At 35.5% G+C, this 14,777-nt stretch overlaps 1 protein-coding gene across 5 annotated transcripts in view; it reads left to right on the top strand.

Annotated features, from left to right (window-relative positions):
• NALCN (sodium leak channel, non-selective) overlaps nucleotides 1-14,777 on the top strand; it is a 3,563,801-nt gene that overhangs the window by 1,132,651 nt on the left and 2,416,373 nt on the right. For all 5 annotated transcript variants that reach the window (XM_044071239.1, XM_044071242.1, XM_044071240.1 and 2 more), the window contains exon 7: nucleotides 1,942-2,093. In XM_044071239.1, coding sequence (XP_043927174.1) covers nucleotides 1,942-2,093 — 152 coding nt within the window. The remainder of the gene's footprint in view (nucleotides 1-1,941; nucleotides 2,094-14,777) is intronic.

Below are 14,777 nucleotides of genomic sequence, written 5' to 3'. Positions count from 1 at the left end.
TCACCATGGCTTCCTCCATATTTTGATCTACTTTAGGAGAGATTACTCTGGCAAACACAGTGATGGCATTGTGTGAAAAGGGTTTCATGTTATCAAGCTTGTTCCTCTTCATCTTTTTTGCTTGATGGCCCTAACACGGTACTTATTGTTGGCTTAGCATCATAGATGATTACCTTCCTCACCTCTCTCTCCCTTAAATAAGTTAATGTCTGAGAAATATTTTGAGAACAGCCAAACAAATTAATTTCTTCATCCTTGGAGATGTTAATTTCAGTTGGTCTGGAAGAAACGCTGCCTGTTTTCATTGGTGTACTACATCTGTAGATGTCCCTCTGACTACTTTTTTTTTTGCTGTTAGACTCTTATCAGTGACACTGCCAGGCTATATCAGTGATTATTCCCATATCATTTTAATTCTGTCTGACTAAAATATAACACTGCAGTGTTTTTTTATCTAGGTTAGGGCCATTTTATTGACAGAAATCTCAACATTAAGTAATGCATTTAGAATTAAAACTGTGTCAGATTGGAAATTTGTCAAAGTTAAACAAGGAAACCATTCCTTAGTCATCTTAGATTCATCAAAAGGTATTGTTACCTTGGGGGCAACATCCCCCAACACACCCTGCTGCTTGCAGCTACCAACTCCAAGTTCACACAATCACAGATAAAGGAAAGCCGTCTGAACTCTCTATATAGGACTGTTTTCCTGCATCAGTTATTGTACAGTTGGATTATGTATATGAAATTAGAATAGCAGGAAACTGAATAGAAGGGAGCCAGAATGCCTGTAAAAGAGTTGACTTTTGCTGAGGTGGCCTACTACTTTCCAGCTTGCTTAGAGACTTTTCCCAGTATAAATCACTTTCCTTGCATGCACATAACTGTTCCTCACTATTCTCTTCCTTACCACTGCATGCAGCGTTCATTTCTAAGTGACTGCATTAGAACTGCCATATATTATGACAGAGATCCCTAGATGGGAACAGCTCATGATTAATCAAAAATCTTACTAGAGAGCAAATAGGATCCAGTAAAGCTCAGTGAATCAGAACACAATGATAGTATGCCTGCATCTACTTTCAGCTCTTTTGAAAAGAGGTCAGCTATCTTGCAGGCCTCTCCTGCCTCCTTTAAGCTGTCTCTTTCTCATTCCTTTAGGGCTGTCACAGAATCTGCCTTTGTGGTTGTAGTAATTAGACAATTTAATAGTAACCACTTTACCTCCCTGACCTGTAATATTATGCACACACCATAAAAAGACATTTACTCGGCACCCTGTTGAAATGCTGAGAGCTGACAAGTCAAAAAAAAAAAAAAGACCAAGCCCCCTCCCAACCTTATACATATCAATCCAAGATCATCATAACTCAAAGAAAAGGATATATTCTGAGAAATGGCCATCTTGGTCTTAGTTAATGTAAGTCCATTTTTCAGCCATTCGGTCTCATTGTTTAGGGACTCACCCTAGTGGGTCCTGACATTTCAAATGGTTACCCATTTGCTTTCCAGTTAATTGAAAAAAAATTACTTGTATTCCCGTGTTTTCAATTTCAAACAATAAGAGGATTGTGAAGATACATGATATAATTGTAGCTCTAACTTTTTGGTGGAGACTGTAAAACACTGTTCCCAGGACAGCTAACTGGAAAGAACTATCTACAGATGTAATGATGTGGTTGAGATATCACACAGCATATTTTAATGGTAAGTAATGCTTTAGTTAGGTCTACTACTAAGATTCAAATATGAAAAACATAACTGAGACAACATCCAGGTATGGTATCTTCCTTCTGTCAAACCTCATATAAATGTTTAGATCATGTATGGTCACAGTAACTTCAAATTACTTCCAGCTTCACAAGACTAAATGTGATCATTATCTAGAACAAGTAGTAATTATTGTGGATGAACTAATTATTTTTCTGTGTGTCTTCACAGGAATGTAACTTGGAACAATTTAGCTATCCCAGATACTCATTGCTCACCAGAAGGAGAAGGATACCAGTGCCCCCAGGGGTTTAAATGCATGGACCTTGAGGACCTTGGACTCAGCAGACAGGAACTGGGCTACAGCGGCTTTAACGAAATTGGTCTGTAATGTGTTCAAATATTAGTTTTGTTGTTTAGCACGTTGAATATTAAATGGTTGCAATGATGCAGTTTTAGCATTCTTTATTTGTCATTGGTTTGTCAGTATTTTAGGCTTTCCAAACTTCTGGTCAAGAGAAAACAAATCATTAGAAAATGATCACTATTTCTGTTTAAAATATATAAGAATGTTCTTTGAGCTCTTGCACATACAATTCAGGCCTAGTTTACTTTTGTTAGTACATACTCACTCTAATTCAAATATAAGATTAATACTCTAGAAAATGTTTCTCATTATTTTACTCGGACACCGGATGCATATGTTTTTTTTTTATTTGTCAGGATACCAATAGCTACAGGCAATACTGATTTTTAGTAGAATATAGAATTATCTCTTTTTTGTACAACAGATATTTTCAACAAGTTTTAGATGTCAAATAAAATTATGGAATCTGACCAGAAGTGCAGTTTCTTGTACACTGGAGGTTTGTGATGAACTGAAAACCACATGACAGTTAATGCATCAGTCTTTATCCTTTGTTCTTAAGATGTACTTATTAGAGATGCATTGCTGAACAATACAACACAGTGCTTATGACACTGTCTTGCTCATCCACATTGGTTTCTCTTTTTAACAGTACAGACTGACAGCATTCTGATAGACACTACAGGCAGCCATCGTTATCTATTTATACCATTGATTATGTGGATGTAAGACATGGGCTTGCATTTCGGATAATTATTTATTTTTTTGTTCATTTCAATTTGTCAAGCCTAAGTCTAGATTCTTAAAAGTTATACAATTATTAGAAATACAACATACAAAATCAGTGTGAAGATACATTTATTGCTGTTGAAAATGTGGCAAACTGATCATAAATAGTTTTGTTTATTTGGTTATTTATTTTTATTTACATGTCTTTAATGGGGAGGTGAGTTTATCCTAAGACCCATTGCAGCCATAATCCAAGGCAGTAGGTGTAGAGACTGACAAATAACAGTGATATAATTAGAATTCTACAAATGAAGAAGGTTGATAACAAAATTTATATGTTTACAATAATGAAGAGAATTAATAACAACACTGTTTATGTGTACAGCAAATGGATACAACAACATAATCAGCAAAATCAACATTTAAATCAAGAAAACACTATTACATATGCACTGCAAGATAGAAAGGTCTTTAGGACCTCTTGAAGAGATCAAAAGAAGACTGCAGACTCAACTAGTAGCATAGTGAACTCCACAGGTAAGGGGCATAACAGGGAAAAAGGAGTCCAAACAAAATATGCAAATGAGTAGGGAACGTTTCTGATTCGATGAGTGGCAAGACTAAGACAACATACTTTTTTGTAAGTAGAAACAATACCAGCCAAGAATCTATATTTTATATTCAGATCTAAATGCTGCCTTAGAATGTCAGTTGATGTAAAGCAAACGTTGAAATATACATAAGTGACATGAAGTTCCTGTAAGTACTCAGACAGCTATGCTCTGCACCAACTGAGATCATCCCTGATGACAGCAGTTTATCTGCTTAACCCCCCCCAACCACAATATATACTAAGTAACATTGCTTAAAATAGCTAAACACGATGATGAACCAGAGTATGATACATTTGTAAAAGGGAGGGGTTATTAGTTTGAATTTAAAATCAGCGGGGGTGAGGGGTGCTTAATCCAACTTCGTAAACGCTTTCTAGCTGCTTATGTACCTGCTGCTGACTGACATTGAGGAAATCTAGTGGTATAGAACACTGCTTCAAAATCATTTTTTCCCACATTTCAAACCTAATTTGGCATATACCAGTGTTACTTCATAGACTTGTGTTTTTGTTCTTAAATTTACTAGTCCTTTATAGTTATATTTTCTACTAATAGCAGTTTCCATTACATTCTCTGAAAGTCCTTCTTACCTCTGTCACATGGCAGTAATTGTAAAGCCTGATACAAGACCATCCTTGGTTCTTCTCACCACTTGATAACCTTAGCTCCTATATTCTGGAGCATATATTCTTCAAGAAAAAAGTATATCAATTGTCTGCCCTTAAATTAATGTATGCCTATATTGACTATTATGCATGGCTTTTGCACTGGTTTCAAAATGTAAACTAGAAACTTTGTTAATTTTAACCATGTAGATGTCTATAGTTCAGAAAATATCTAAATTGTAAGTGTAACAGGCAGTTTCCAGTTATCTGACTGTATAATTTATTTGGTAGTGAAACACAAACTGAGACTGTAATACTGAAATATGTGTGTGTGGGGGGGTTCAGTTTGAACACATTATCAAGGAGATGGAAATTTAGCCTCATACTAGGTAGAGTGTGACTATAAAGGTAGACTGCTTTGGAGACTTGCCTTCTACTGAAGAAAGCTAACAGCAACAAAAAGGAAATCTCTAGCATTGGGCAGACAAAATGTTGAAGAAGTAAGAAGAAAAGCACAGAATAAGTCTGGGACTAAGGAGACAGGGGAAAAGAAAAAAAAGAAGGCAGAGAAAAAATAAAGGAAAATGTCCTGTTCTCAGGGAAGCCTGCAAAGGTTATATCCAGTGCTCCGATGCTGGCAGTCAGTCATTTATTATACTGATATTAATGATGAACCCTCCTTGACTCATACTGAGGTAATGGAATTAGAAAGAAAGAAACAGCATGAGACAAGGAAATATCAATCATACTTATACAGTTCTCCCATATTTGTTATGGAAAAAGTCTGCTTATTTAAGTTGAGTAATATTGCTACTGGATTCCTGTGAAAAAAAATCAACTACAAGCCTGCTTCATCAAAATAACAATCTTCTTCATCCTTTCTGACCATCACCAGAGTAAGATATGAATCTATCTGGTGCTTTAAAGTTCATCCGTGTCCATTTTGAAGTGCAACTTAGATCTATGAATGGGAAACAAAATAAAATCTCCCAGGACTCTCCCTGTACTACTAATGAACCAATGCAACTCCAAAATGCTTTCTCCCATGCATGGGTCCCCTTAAATTATCTATGGTATGACCCCACTTATTCTCATTAGGGGGTAATGCATAATTATCAACCATGGGATGGGCAAGGCCAATCTATAACAAAATGGGATAGGTTTTTCTGAGCATAAAAAGAGAAATTTGCTAGGATTAAAATGTCCTGAAAGGGTATGTATGGACATATTTAAAAAGGAAAATGTTTTCTTTATCAATATCAGGCCTTAGATTGATTTACCATTGTAGAGACAGACAGAATTGTCATTTTCTGTTTTTTTTTTCCAGGTTCTACTCAAGAAGATATCTAATTTTTCTGAGCTGCTAAACTTGGAAAAGGAGTTTTATAACCTAGGGTTAAAAAGTGGTACTTTGACTTCATTAGGACTCACCAGCTCAGATCTAGATAACTTCTCTTCTCCTAGATCAAAACAATATTATCAAAGACACTGTTAAGATTCTAGATGACCACTGTCCTGCTACAATGAGGCATGACAAATTATACAGGGGAAAACAAATTTAATTTATATAGACAGCACAAGGCAAATCAAGTGTTGTCAGTCCTCTGTTCAGTTAATACCAAAAAAGCACTAATGTTTGACATGCTGCCTCCTCATGGGGATACAAGGAACATAGACTAGTATGATAAGAAGGTGTAAACCCCTGGCATCATAGATGTGAGATTTGTCAGATATTCATTATATTGATCACTATTACCATAGCCAAAGCTATATGATTATATCCTACCAAGGATATAACAGCAGAACAGCTTCCAAAGCTTTAGGGCACCTTCCATGCACCCAAACCATTAGGCAGCCTGAACTGAGTATCAAAAAAGAGAGCACTCCTCTGTGAGCTTTCAAGGATCAGTTGGTTGGCTTATGCTACTTCATTGCTGGGCAGATAAGTATTCTTTAGGGAAAAACCTTCCACATTTAATATTTATTATTTAACTTTACTTTCCTCATTAAGAAAGTTTTTTAAATTAGGAGCTTATGTTTAAATGGACTGTTATGAGACTTAATTATACTTTAAAATAGGAACACACTTTTTTCCTGAAAGTTTAAAAGTTGTTAAAAACTTTGTAAGACCATGTTATTTCTTTGGAAGAAAACATGTTTATTTCACTTTTTGCAGCTGGAAAAGTATAGTAAAGTGCTTTTTACTGTGTTTTACTGGGAAAAAATCACTTTTTGAGCCTTTGAATTTTTACCAGCTTGTGCTGCTTGGGTACCATTTTTGGACTGATGATAGAACAAATTACCGGTACCACAGTCGGTCCTTCTTCTAGCACCAAAAGGAAAATTTTAAGCAAACAGCCTTTGCCACTACAACAGGCAAGCAATTTGTCTCAGTCACTGGTGGATGAGTTTACTGTGGCCAAAGCTGGTTCCTCAGACCACTGATCTCTTACCCCGGATCAGTCTGCAGTTTTCTTCCACAGCCACTATGGACTGGGGGTTAGCTATGTCCTCTGTGATTTTTGGGGTTATCTCACTGTGCAAGTGAGAGACACTTATATTAGTCATAGGAAAGGGAACAGGGAAGTCTTCCCTGTTTAGTCACAATAGGTTCATGGGCGCATAGGTGTTTACTAGGCTAACGACCACAAGAGTCTTTTTAAGCCTAGCCATGCATCCCGAATCTCTGACAAGTTTTGATACCCTTGATAAGTGTAAGCATGGGCCTGGGAGATGAACCATTTACAGGTTTCCTGTTTGCATCAGAGACATAGGTGACAAACCAGGGATGAATTTCCGGTTTCCCATCCAATTGTCCAAGTTGCACTTAAATTGGATTAGGGAGGAACTCTGCTTCACATGGATGGGGAGACTGTTCCATAGAGGGGGTAGTCTCTGGGATACATACTTATCTCTCCAGCAGGTCCTATTTATATCACAGCCAAGGTTTAAGTCTTTAGAATGGATAATTCTGATACTGTTTGTTTTGTGGATATGCAGGAGTTCCATCAGAGTGGGGTCTGACAATGCCCTGTATGCTAGGCATAGATCTCCCTTCAAAAGCCTGTAGAAGACATTAGGGGTAATACCTTAACAAATGATCAGGAATTGAAGGCAATCAATCTTACTATTAATATCTCCTCATTTAAAAAGTGATCTTCACACAATTAATGATTAATAAAGTATACTTCACCCTTACGATTCTGAACAAGTTTGACTACAAAACGTCTCCTTCATGTTCATGTTGTTCATTCCCCCAGGCAGATCTTTTGCATGTTTTGTGGTTTTGTAAATACTCACAGAATCTATGGGGATCGCTCAAGGTACAAATAGAAGAGATGGGTTACCATAAATCAACACTATCTTGGGAGGTGGCCATCTTCACATAATAGATGCTAAACTTTTCCGAATGGAATTGCATATATTAACTACCATCTGTTCACTAATCAAAGTCTATATAACCAAAAATTGGTTAGCTCACACTAAATTTAGATGGAGTGGTTTTAGAAGTATGGCCACAACAAATATATCCACTCAGAAGCTAATTATAACAAACCCAACGAAACAAGTCTGTTACCAGAAACTCTGGATGTCACTGTTTAAACTTTTCTTAGATACTTGACAATGAGGTAGGTCATATTACTGAATCCTACTTTATGGTAATTAGATTGGAGAAGTGCCTTTTACTCCCCAGCCTATACTTTAGTCACAAATTTTTGCTTCTCATTTTATTAAGGACATAGAATGACTTAACACATTAGTTCTTCTCTCTCTCTTTTATATTCTTATTCTAGCAGCACTGCTGTAAATAGTGTACATAGTTCTTTTTTGTCTTAGGGTAATAGTGGTAACAGTTATTGTTTTTATGTTAAATGTCTTTGTGTGTGTGACCAGTATTGTATTCTACTTCTGCATATGTTTAACCTGACTGTACTTGATGCACAAAGATAATAAAACCTGCAATTTAAAAAAAAACTGTAGGAGACAGAATACAGGAATAGGGCTTGAGGCACTATGCATAGGACATATTACAATGTTTTGCACATCCCTGTGGAAGTTATTGCTGCCATTAACAATCCTGTTGGCCCTAATTTCCTGTTTAAAAGAAGCAGAAAATGAAGCATGTATCTGCTCTTGTCCAAATTTTCTTGGGCAGGAGTAATTTATTAGATCAAGATCAGGGTCTAATTCAGGCTATTGATAATTTTTATACAGTAGTATCTTTTAAAGGAACTTTGTAACCACAAAAATCCAAAGGATGGAAAGGAGCACACGCCAGCAAATATACGAAGGTTTTAATTTAATTCCGCAGATAGTAGCAGCACATAAATTCCACAGGAAATATACAGCACACGAACGCTCTTCTATAACCATGCGCTTTCGTCCACGAAACAAATAGGACTTCATCAGATAAAATTAATTATGCTTAATTGGCACTTATATATTGTAATCTATTTGAATTCAACCAATACTAAGATTTGCATCCTGGTTCTACCAATAAAAGTTGTGTGGCTCATGAATATTGAAAAGTAAATAACAAACTGTGCGTGACCTGTTCTAAAATCTTGTTTTAAAACCTATTAAAACTTTAATAAAATCATCAAAATGTAAAATGTTCACTTACAATACACTATCTTACATAAATAAAGAATTAAATAAATATTTAAAATAAATGTGTGTTTCGTTCTGTTTCATAATGTGTTCAATGTACCTTTCATTCACATTATTAAAACGTTATGGCACCATCTATTGTCCAAATGACAATAGTGAAGATATTTGGATTATATTTTGGCTGCTCTCAATTTTAAAACAGAGGACAATGATATATATTCATTCAATCCTGGTGCTTTGGTGGCTTCCAACATAATTTGCCACCAAAACTCCTTATATTCCAACCATTCCTCCCATAAACCGCCCCTCATTTCCCTTTTAACTTGTTCTATTACAAAAAAAAGGAATCTTGAGCCATCACATAATTTAGTATGTTTATACAACGCATTGGTCTCCTTAGATTTGGATATTTCATATGTGTGCTCATAGATTCTTCTCTTCAGCTCCCTTTCTGTTTTGCCTATATAAAATGAACTGCATTTCTCACATGTAGCTATGTATATCACCCCTTTTGTTTCACAATTATAATATCCCTTACTGTTTATTGTTGTATCCCTACTATTAACATATAGATTTCCTTTGTTAATAATGTATTCACATTGCTTACAACGTCCGCATTTATATGTTCCATTCTTACTTTCCCCTACTGTTGTTATATTATTGTGCGTGTCAATGTTCCCTACATTATTATTCTCCAGAATCTTTTTTATACTCCATGCGTTCTTGTACACAATTTTAGGAGAAAAGTTATTAATATTTTCAATGTCAGAAAAAGATGAAAATTTATCCCATTCCTTCTGGAATAACTTTTTCACCTTAAAATTAAAAGTATTGTACTGTAGAATTAAAGCGGACTCGTATTGTTTGTCAGAACCATATGTTTTATTGTTGTTAGTATTTTTGATACTACATATCTTATCTAACAAAATACCTTTTATAGGTTTGAATTTTGATATTCTATTTTTCTCTACCTCTTCTCTGATGTTTCTTACAAACTCCTTTGGATAATCTCTTGCACAAAACATCTCCTCTAATATATTACATTCTATTTGAAAATCTTCATCTTTACTTGTCATACGAGATCCCCTCACAAACTGCCCTTTCACTATATTCTTTTTGCAGTGTGAGGGGTGTGCACTCGTGTAATGGAGAAAGGAGTTGCAAAATGTGCTTTTCCTATATACTTTTGTTTCAAAGTCATTATTGTTCTTGTTTTTGTAAATTTCGATATCCAAGTATTGTAACCTATCTGTAGAGGTGGTATACGTAAATTTCAAAAAACTTGTTGTGCTATGAAGGTAATCGAAAAATTCAAGAAATTTGTCATAACCCCCTGTCCAGAAAATAACTATATTGTCCAAATAACGACGGTATAATGACCAATACTGATTAAATTCTGAGTTCAGCACATGTAAAGTTTCCCATCTAGCTAATACAGTATTGGCATATATGGGTGCACATGCTGCATCCATTGATACTCCCTGTATTTGTTGATAATATTCTCCATTGAAAAGTATAAAATTATATTTGAGTACTGTATCAGCTAGTTCAACAATGGCTACCTTCTCAGAGTGTGTAAGCTTGTTGTCAGCAAATATCATATCTTCAAACATGACTAACCCTTCCTCGTGAGGTATGCAGGTAAAAAGATCTATTACATCGATCGTAACAAAAATAAGATCTTCTGACATGAGATCTGATTTAATACATCTCAATAAATCCCATGAATCTTTCAATATATGAATATTTTCATTGCATATATGTTTCGTCTTTAAATCTACAAATTTCGCCATAGGAAGCATTTTTGATCCAACTGCCGAAACAATCGGTCTTAAAAGGGGGTCATACACATTCTTGTGAATTTTCGGTATCCCGAAAATTGTAGGAATTTTTGGTTTGGGTACATGTAAACATTTGTACAAATTATTATCAATTGTACCTTCAACAATAATATCATTCAATAAGATATCAATTTTGTGATAAGCTAAATATACTTCATTGAGTGATACACATTTATATTTAGTTTCATCCCTAAGAATGCAGTTCATTTTTCCTTCATAAATAATGTTTTCCATGATAACTACCCCCCTCCCTTGTCTGGTTTCATAATTCTAATAAGTATTCCGCTTCAATGCATTCAGAATCTCAAATTCTTGTTTAGAAAGGTTATTTTTCACCAATATTTGGTCAAATACCTTCCTAATCTCTTTTCAAGTACCATATCAAGATTCCTAATCTGCGGATGGAAAGGGGGGTTGAAAGTACTCTGGCGAGTCAGATTTGGGTGCTGAAGATTTGAATCATGGTTCTCCGTGGGTGGTAATATAGTTTTCAAATTTACTTTCCTTAAAAATAACTTCATGTCAATAATAGTTTGAACTAAAATCTCCTTTAGTGTAGGGAATAAATTTAAATCCTTTACTAAACAATTCAAAATGCTCTTTTGTAATAGAAATTCCACTAAAATTATAAATAGAGAAATTTTTGTATGTATAAGTGGTGTCAATCTGTAATATTTCGCTGTCGAAGTCATTGTTAACATATAGTAGGGGTCGGGTGTAATTGTGTTAGTACCTCCCTCTCCCCCCCCCCTCCTCTGAAAATTTTGGTATCTCTGGTTATTCCCATTTACAAAATGTTCTTCCTTGGTAAGGGGTGGAAATTCTGTGTCATAATCAGCCCCATATTCTAATTCATTATATGGGACCTGTCTGTTAACACCAATATCTTGTTTAGAATCAGCTCTACCTTTATATTCCCATTTCTTAAAAGGTGGTTTTGGGTAACTACTGTTTTGCTGGTACTCATAAATATCCCTTTTCAATTTATTAATCTTCCTTTGTTCTAATAATTTACATTTAGAATCTATGTCATGCCTAATGTCAAAATATTTGTCCCTTTCTTCTGTAACCTTAAAAAACAAATCCTTTTTAATACAACTATCCAGAACATCTATTTCATGTTGTAAATTCTCCTGGACTCTGTTGTTTTCCTTAATAATAAGCCGTAAAATTTCTAATCCACAATTGTTAAAAACACCCATAAGTTCATTATGGTAATCAGAACCAGGCTGTACATTATTTGGGTATTTCCATACCCTTAGCCCTTTCGGGACCACCTTCTTTCTAATACATTCTGTTAAATAACTATTCTCTACAGCAAGCGTTTTAAATTTGTACATAAGTTTCGAAAGCTTTTCAATTTTTATAGCATAAGACTCTCCATCAATTGGAGCGCTGCTAGTATTAGATTCAATGTTAAAATTAAAAGGAATTATTAACCAATCTTTTAAATCCTTTTGGTAAGGAGAAGTCAAGACAGTATGGCCACAACAAATATATCCACTCAGAAGCTAATTATAACAAACCCAACGAAACAAGTCTGTTACCAGAAACTCTGGATGTCACTGTTTAAACTTTTCTTAGATACTTGACAATGAGGTAGGTCATATTACTGAATCCTACTTTATGGTAATTAGATTGGAGAAATGCCTTTTACTCCCCAGCCTATACTTTAGTCACAAATTTTTGCTTCTCATTTTATTAAGGACATAGAAAGACTTAACACATTAGTTCTTCTCTCTCTTTTCTATTCTTATTCTAGCAGCACTGCTGTAGATAGTGTACATAGTTCTTTTTTGTCTTAGGGTAATAGTGTTAACAGTTATTGTTTTTATGTTAAATGTCTTTGTGTGTGTGACCAGTATTGTATTCTACTTCTACATATGTTTAACCTGACTGTACTTGATGCACAAAGATAATAAAACCTGCAATTTAAAAAAAAAACTGTAGGAGACAGAATACAGGAATAGGGCTTGAGGCACTATGCATAGGACATATTACAATGTTTTGCACATCCCTGTGGAAGTTATTGCTGCCATTAACAATCCTGTTGGCCCTAATTTCCTGTTAAAAAGAAGCAGAAAATGAAGCATGTATCTGCTTTTGTCCAAATTTTCTTGGGCAGGAGTAATTTATTAGATCAAGATCAGGGTCTAATTCAGGCTATTGATAATTTTTATACAGTGGTATCTTTTAAAGGAAAATAAGGATTCCTGTTTAACTGAAGAGATTCAAGATTCTGAATCTGGACAGGAAGATGAAAGGAAAGATGCAGTGTTTCCTCTTCAGATTTCTGATTCAGTCTCAGACGAAAACATGGTATCTAACACTTCCTGTGAGGGATTTTCTTTCTCTGAAAGTGTTTTTAGAATGTGCCAGTGTTTTCTAACACTTCCTGTGAGGGATTTTCTTTCTCTGAAAGTATTTTTAGAATGTGCCAGTGTTTTCAGTGGGGGAACACTAAGCATTCTCAGTTTCTTGAATTTTCATAACCTTCTCCCATCTCTCCTGTGCTGTTAGCATTGGAAGATGTGTTTGTCACTGCCTATTTCCCTGATATTCAGCCTGCTGCCCCTAAACAACCAGATAGATTGTATAAAATTCTTCCATCTTTTAGGTGTTTATACACTCATCCCAGACCCAGAGGTATAGTTTTGGTTAATTCTAATGCTGCTAAGCATTTAGTTAATTCCAGTCTTTCTCTTTCTGACACGGGTGGTAAAATAATTGATCTGTAGGGAAAAAAGTGTATGCTTCTACAACTTTGATCTTCAAAATTTGAATTGCCAGACTCATATGTTGAAATGTATTCCTACTAACTGTAGAAGTATGAGGAATGTTTTGCTTTGTTTGCAGTTTCTTCTTATGAGGAAAGGTCTACTTGAAATGGCTTAGTTTCTTCCATTTCACAGGTCACAACTCATTGTTTAAAGTGTGCATATGACTCTGATGATGTTTCTTCCAGGCAAGAGTTCATTGGTACTGTACTGAGGAATTTTGCCTGCTGGTTTCTCAGAATCTCCTGGAAGATGCAAAAATGAGATTTTAAATTCTCCTTTGGATAGAGAATTAGTTTTTGAACTAGTTATCAAACAGTGTGCTAAGAGGGGTAAACTGATTCAAGGAAATTTCCAGATGTTTTAGCCCTCATTTTCTAAATTTTGCAAGAGAGTTTCTACCCCATTTTCCAATTTTGGCAAGAAACAAAATAAATCATCTCAGCAAAATGCTGGTAAACAGACATTTAAGAAGCAATGGCAAGTAGGGTTCTAAAAAGAAGGCAGCAACTCCACACAAACAAAGGACAGCTAAACAAGTCAGAATGACTGTGTAAAGGCCCATGTCACCCCATTCCTTCCTAGCAGTCCCTTATCCCTTCCAGAAAGTCTGAATCTCCATTTCTCTCTTTGACAGCAGATAGATTTAGACAAATGGGATTTGAAGATTATTCATCAGTGTTACAGACTGCAGTGGGAAGAAATTCCTCCCTTGCATGGAGACATTCCTCATCCACCAGACTTGTCTACTCCCCCTGTCCTTTAGCATATGTCATCTCAGTGACTAATAGAACCAATTCCTCCTTCTCAGCTAGGAAGAGGTTATTATTTAAGGTTGTTTTTGGTGCCAAAGAAAGAAAGTGCCTGGAGACCAGCTCTTGATGTTTCTTTCCTAAATGGTGATACTGCCAAGTTTAAAATGCTGTCAGTTCACAACCTGTTACCCTTTCTTCCTCATTTAAATTTTCTAGTTGCAGTACATTTAAAATATGCTTATCATCACATCCCTATTCATCCTGACTTCAGACGTTTCTTAAGGTTTTATGTGTGTTGAAAACATTATCGGTTTAATTCCTTACCCTTTGGACCATTCATTGCACCAACAGTGCTCATGAAGTGTCTTGAGTTAGAGCTCTTTGCAGGCTACAGAGTATCCACATTTTTTCATACTTGGATGACTTGCTTATTTTTGCAGAGTCTTTTTCAAAGTTTCAGGAGTCTTTCTCTTGGGTGAGAGATCTCTTACACAAACTGGGATTCCAAGAGAACATTCAAAAGTCTTTTTTTGTCTCTATCACACAGGACAGTTTTCATGTGATGTCTGCTAGACCCTTCAGTTCAAAGAGCTTTTCTTTCACAGAAAACACAGAAGTATATCCTGATCTTGATCTATTTCAAGGGGTTTCCACTCAGATGTCAATCTCTGCAAATGAAATACCTCAGGAGTTTGGATCTCATGGCATTTATGTTCTCATGCTGTCCCTGGCAAGACTCTACATGAGGAAGACACAATGAAATCTGAA

The sequence above is a fragment of the Protopterus annectens genome, chromosome 5.part0, assembly GCF_019279795.1.
Source record: "Protopterus annectens isolate FY-2018-M chromosome 5.part0, PAN1.0, whole genome shotgun sequence".
In the NCBI taxonomy this organism is placed as follows: domain Eukaryota; kingdom Metazoa; phylum Chordata; order Ceratodontiformes; family Protopteridae; genus Protopterus; species Protopterus annectens.
The sequence above is the reverse complement of the archived record's forward strand: the minus strand, read 5'-3'. Positions and strand labels throughout refer to the sequence as shown.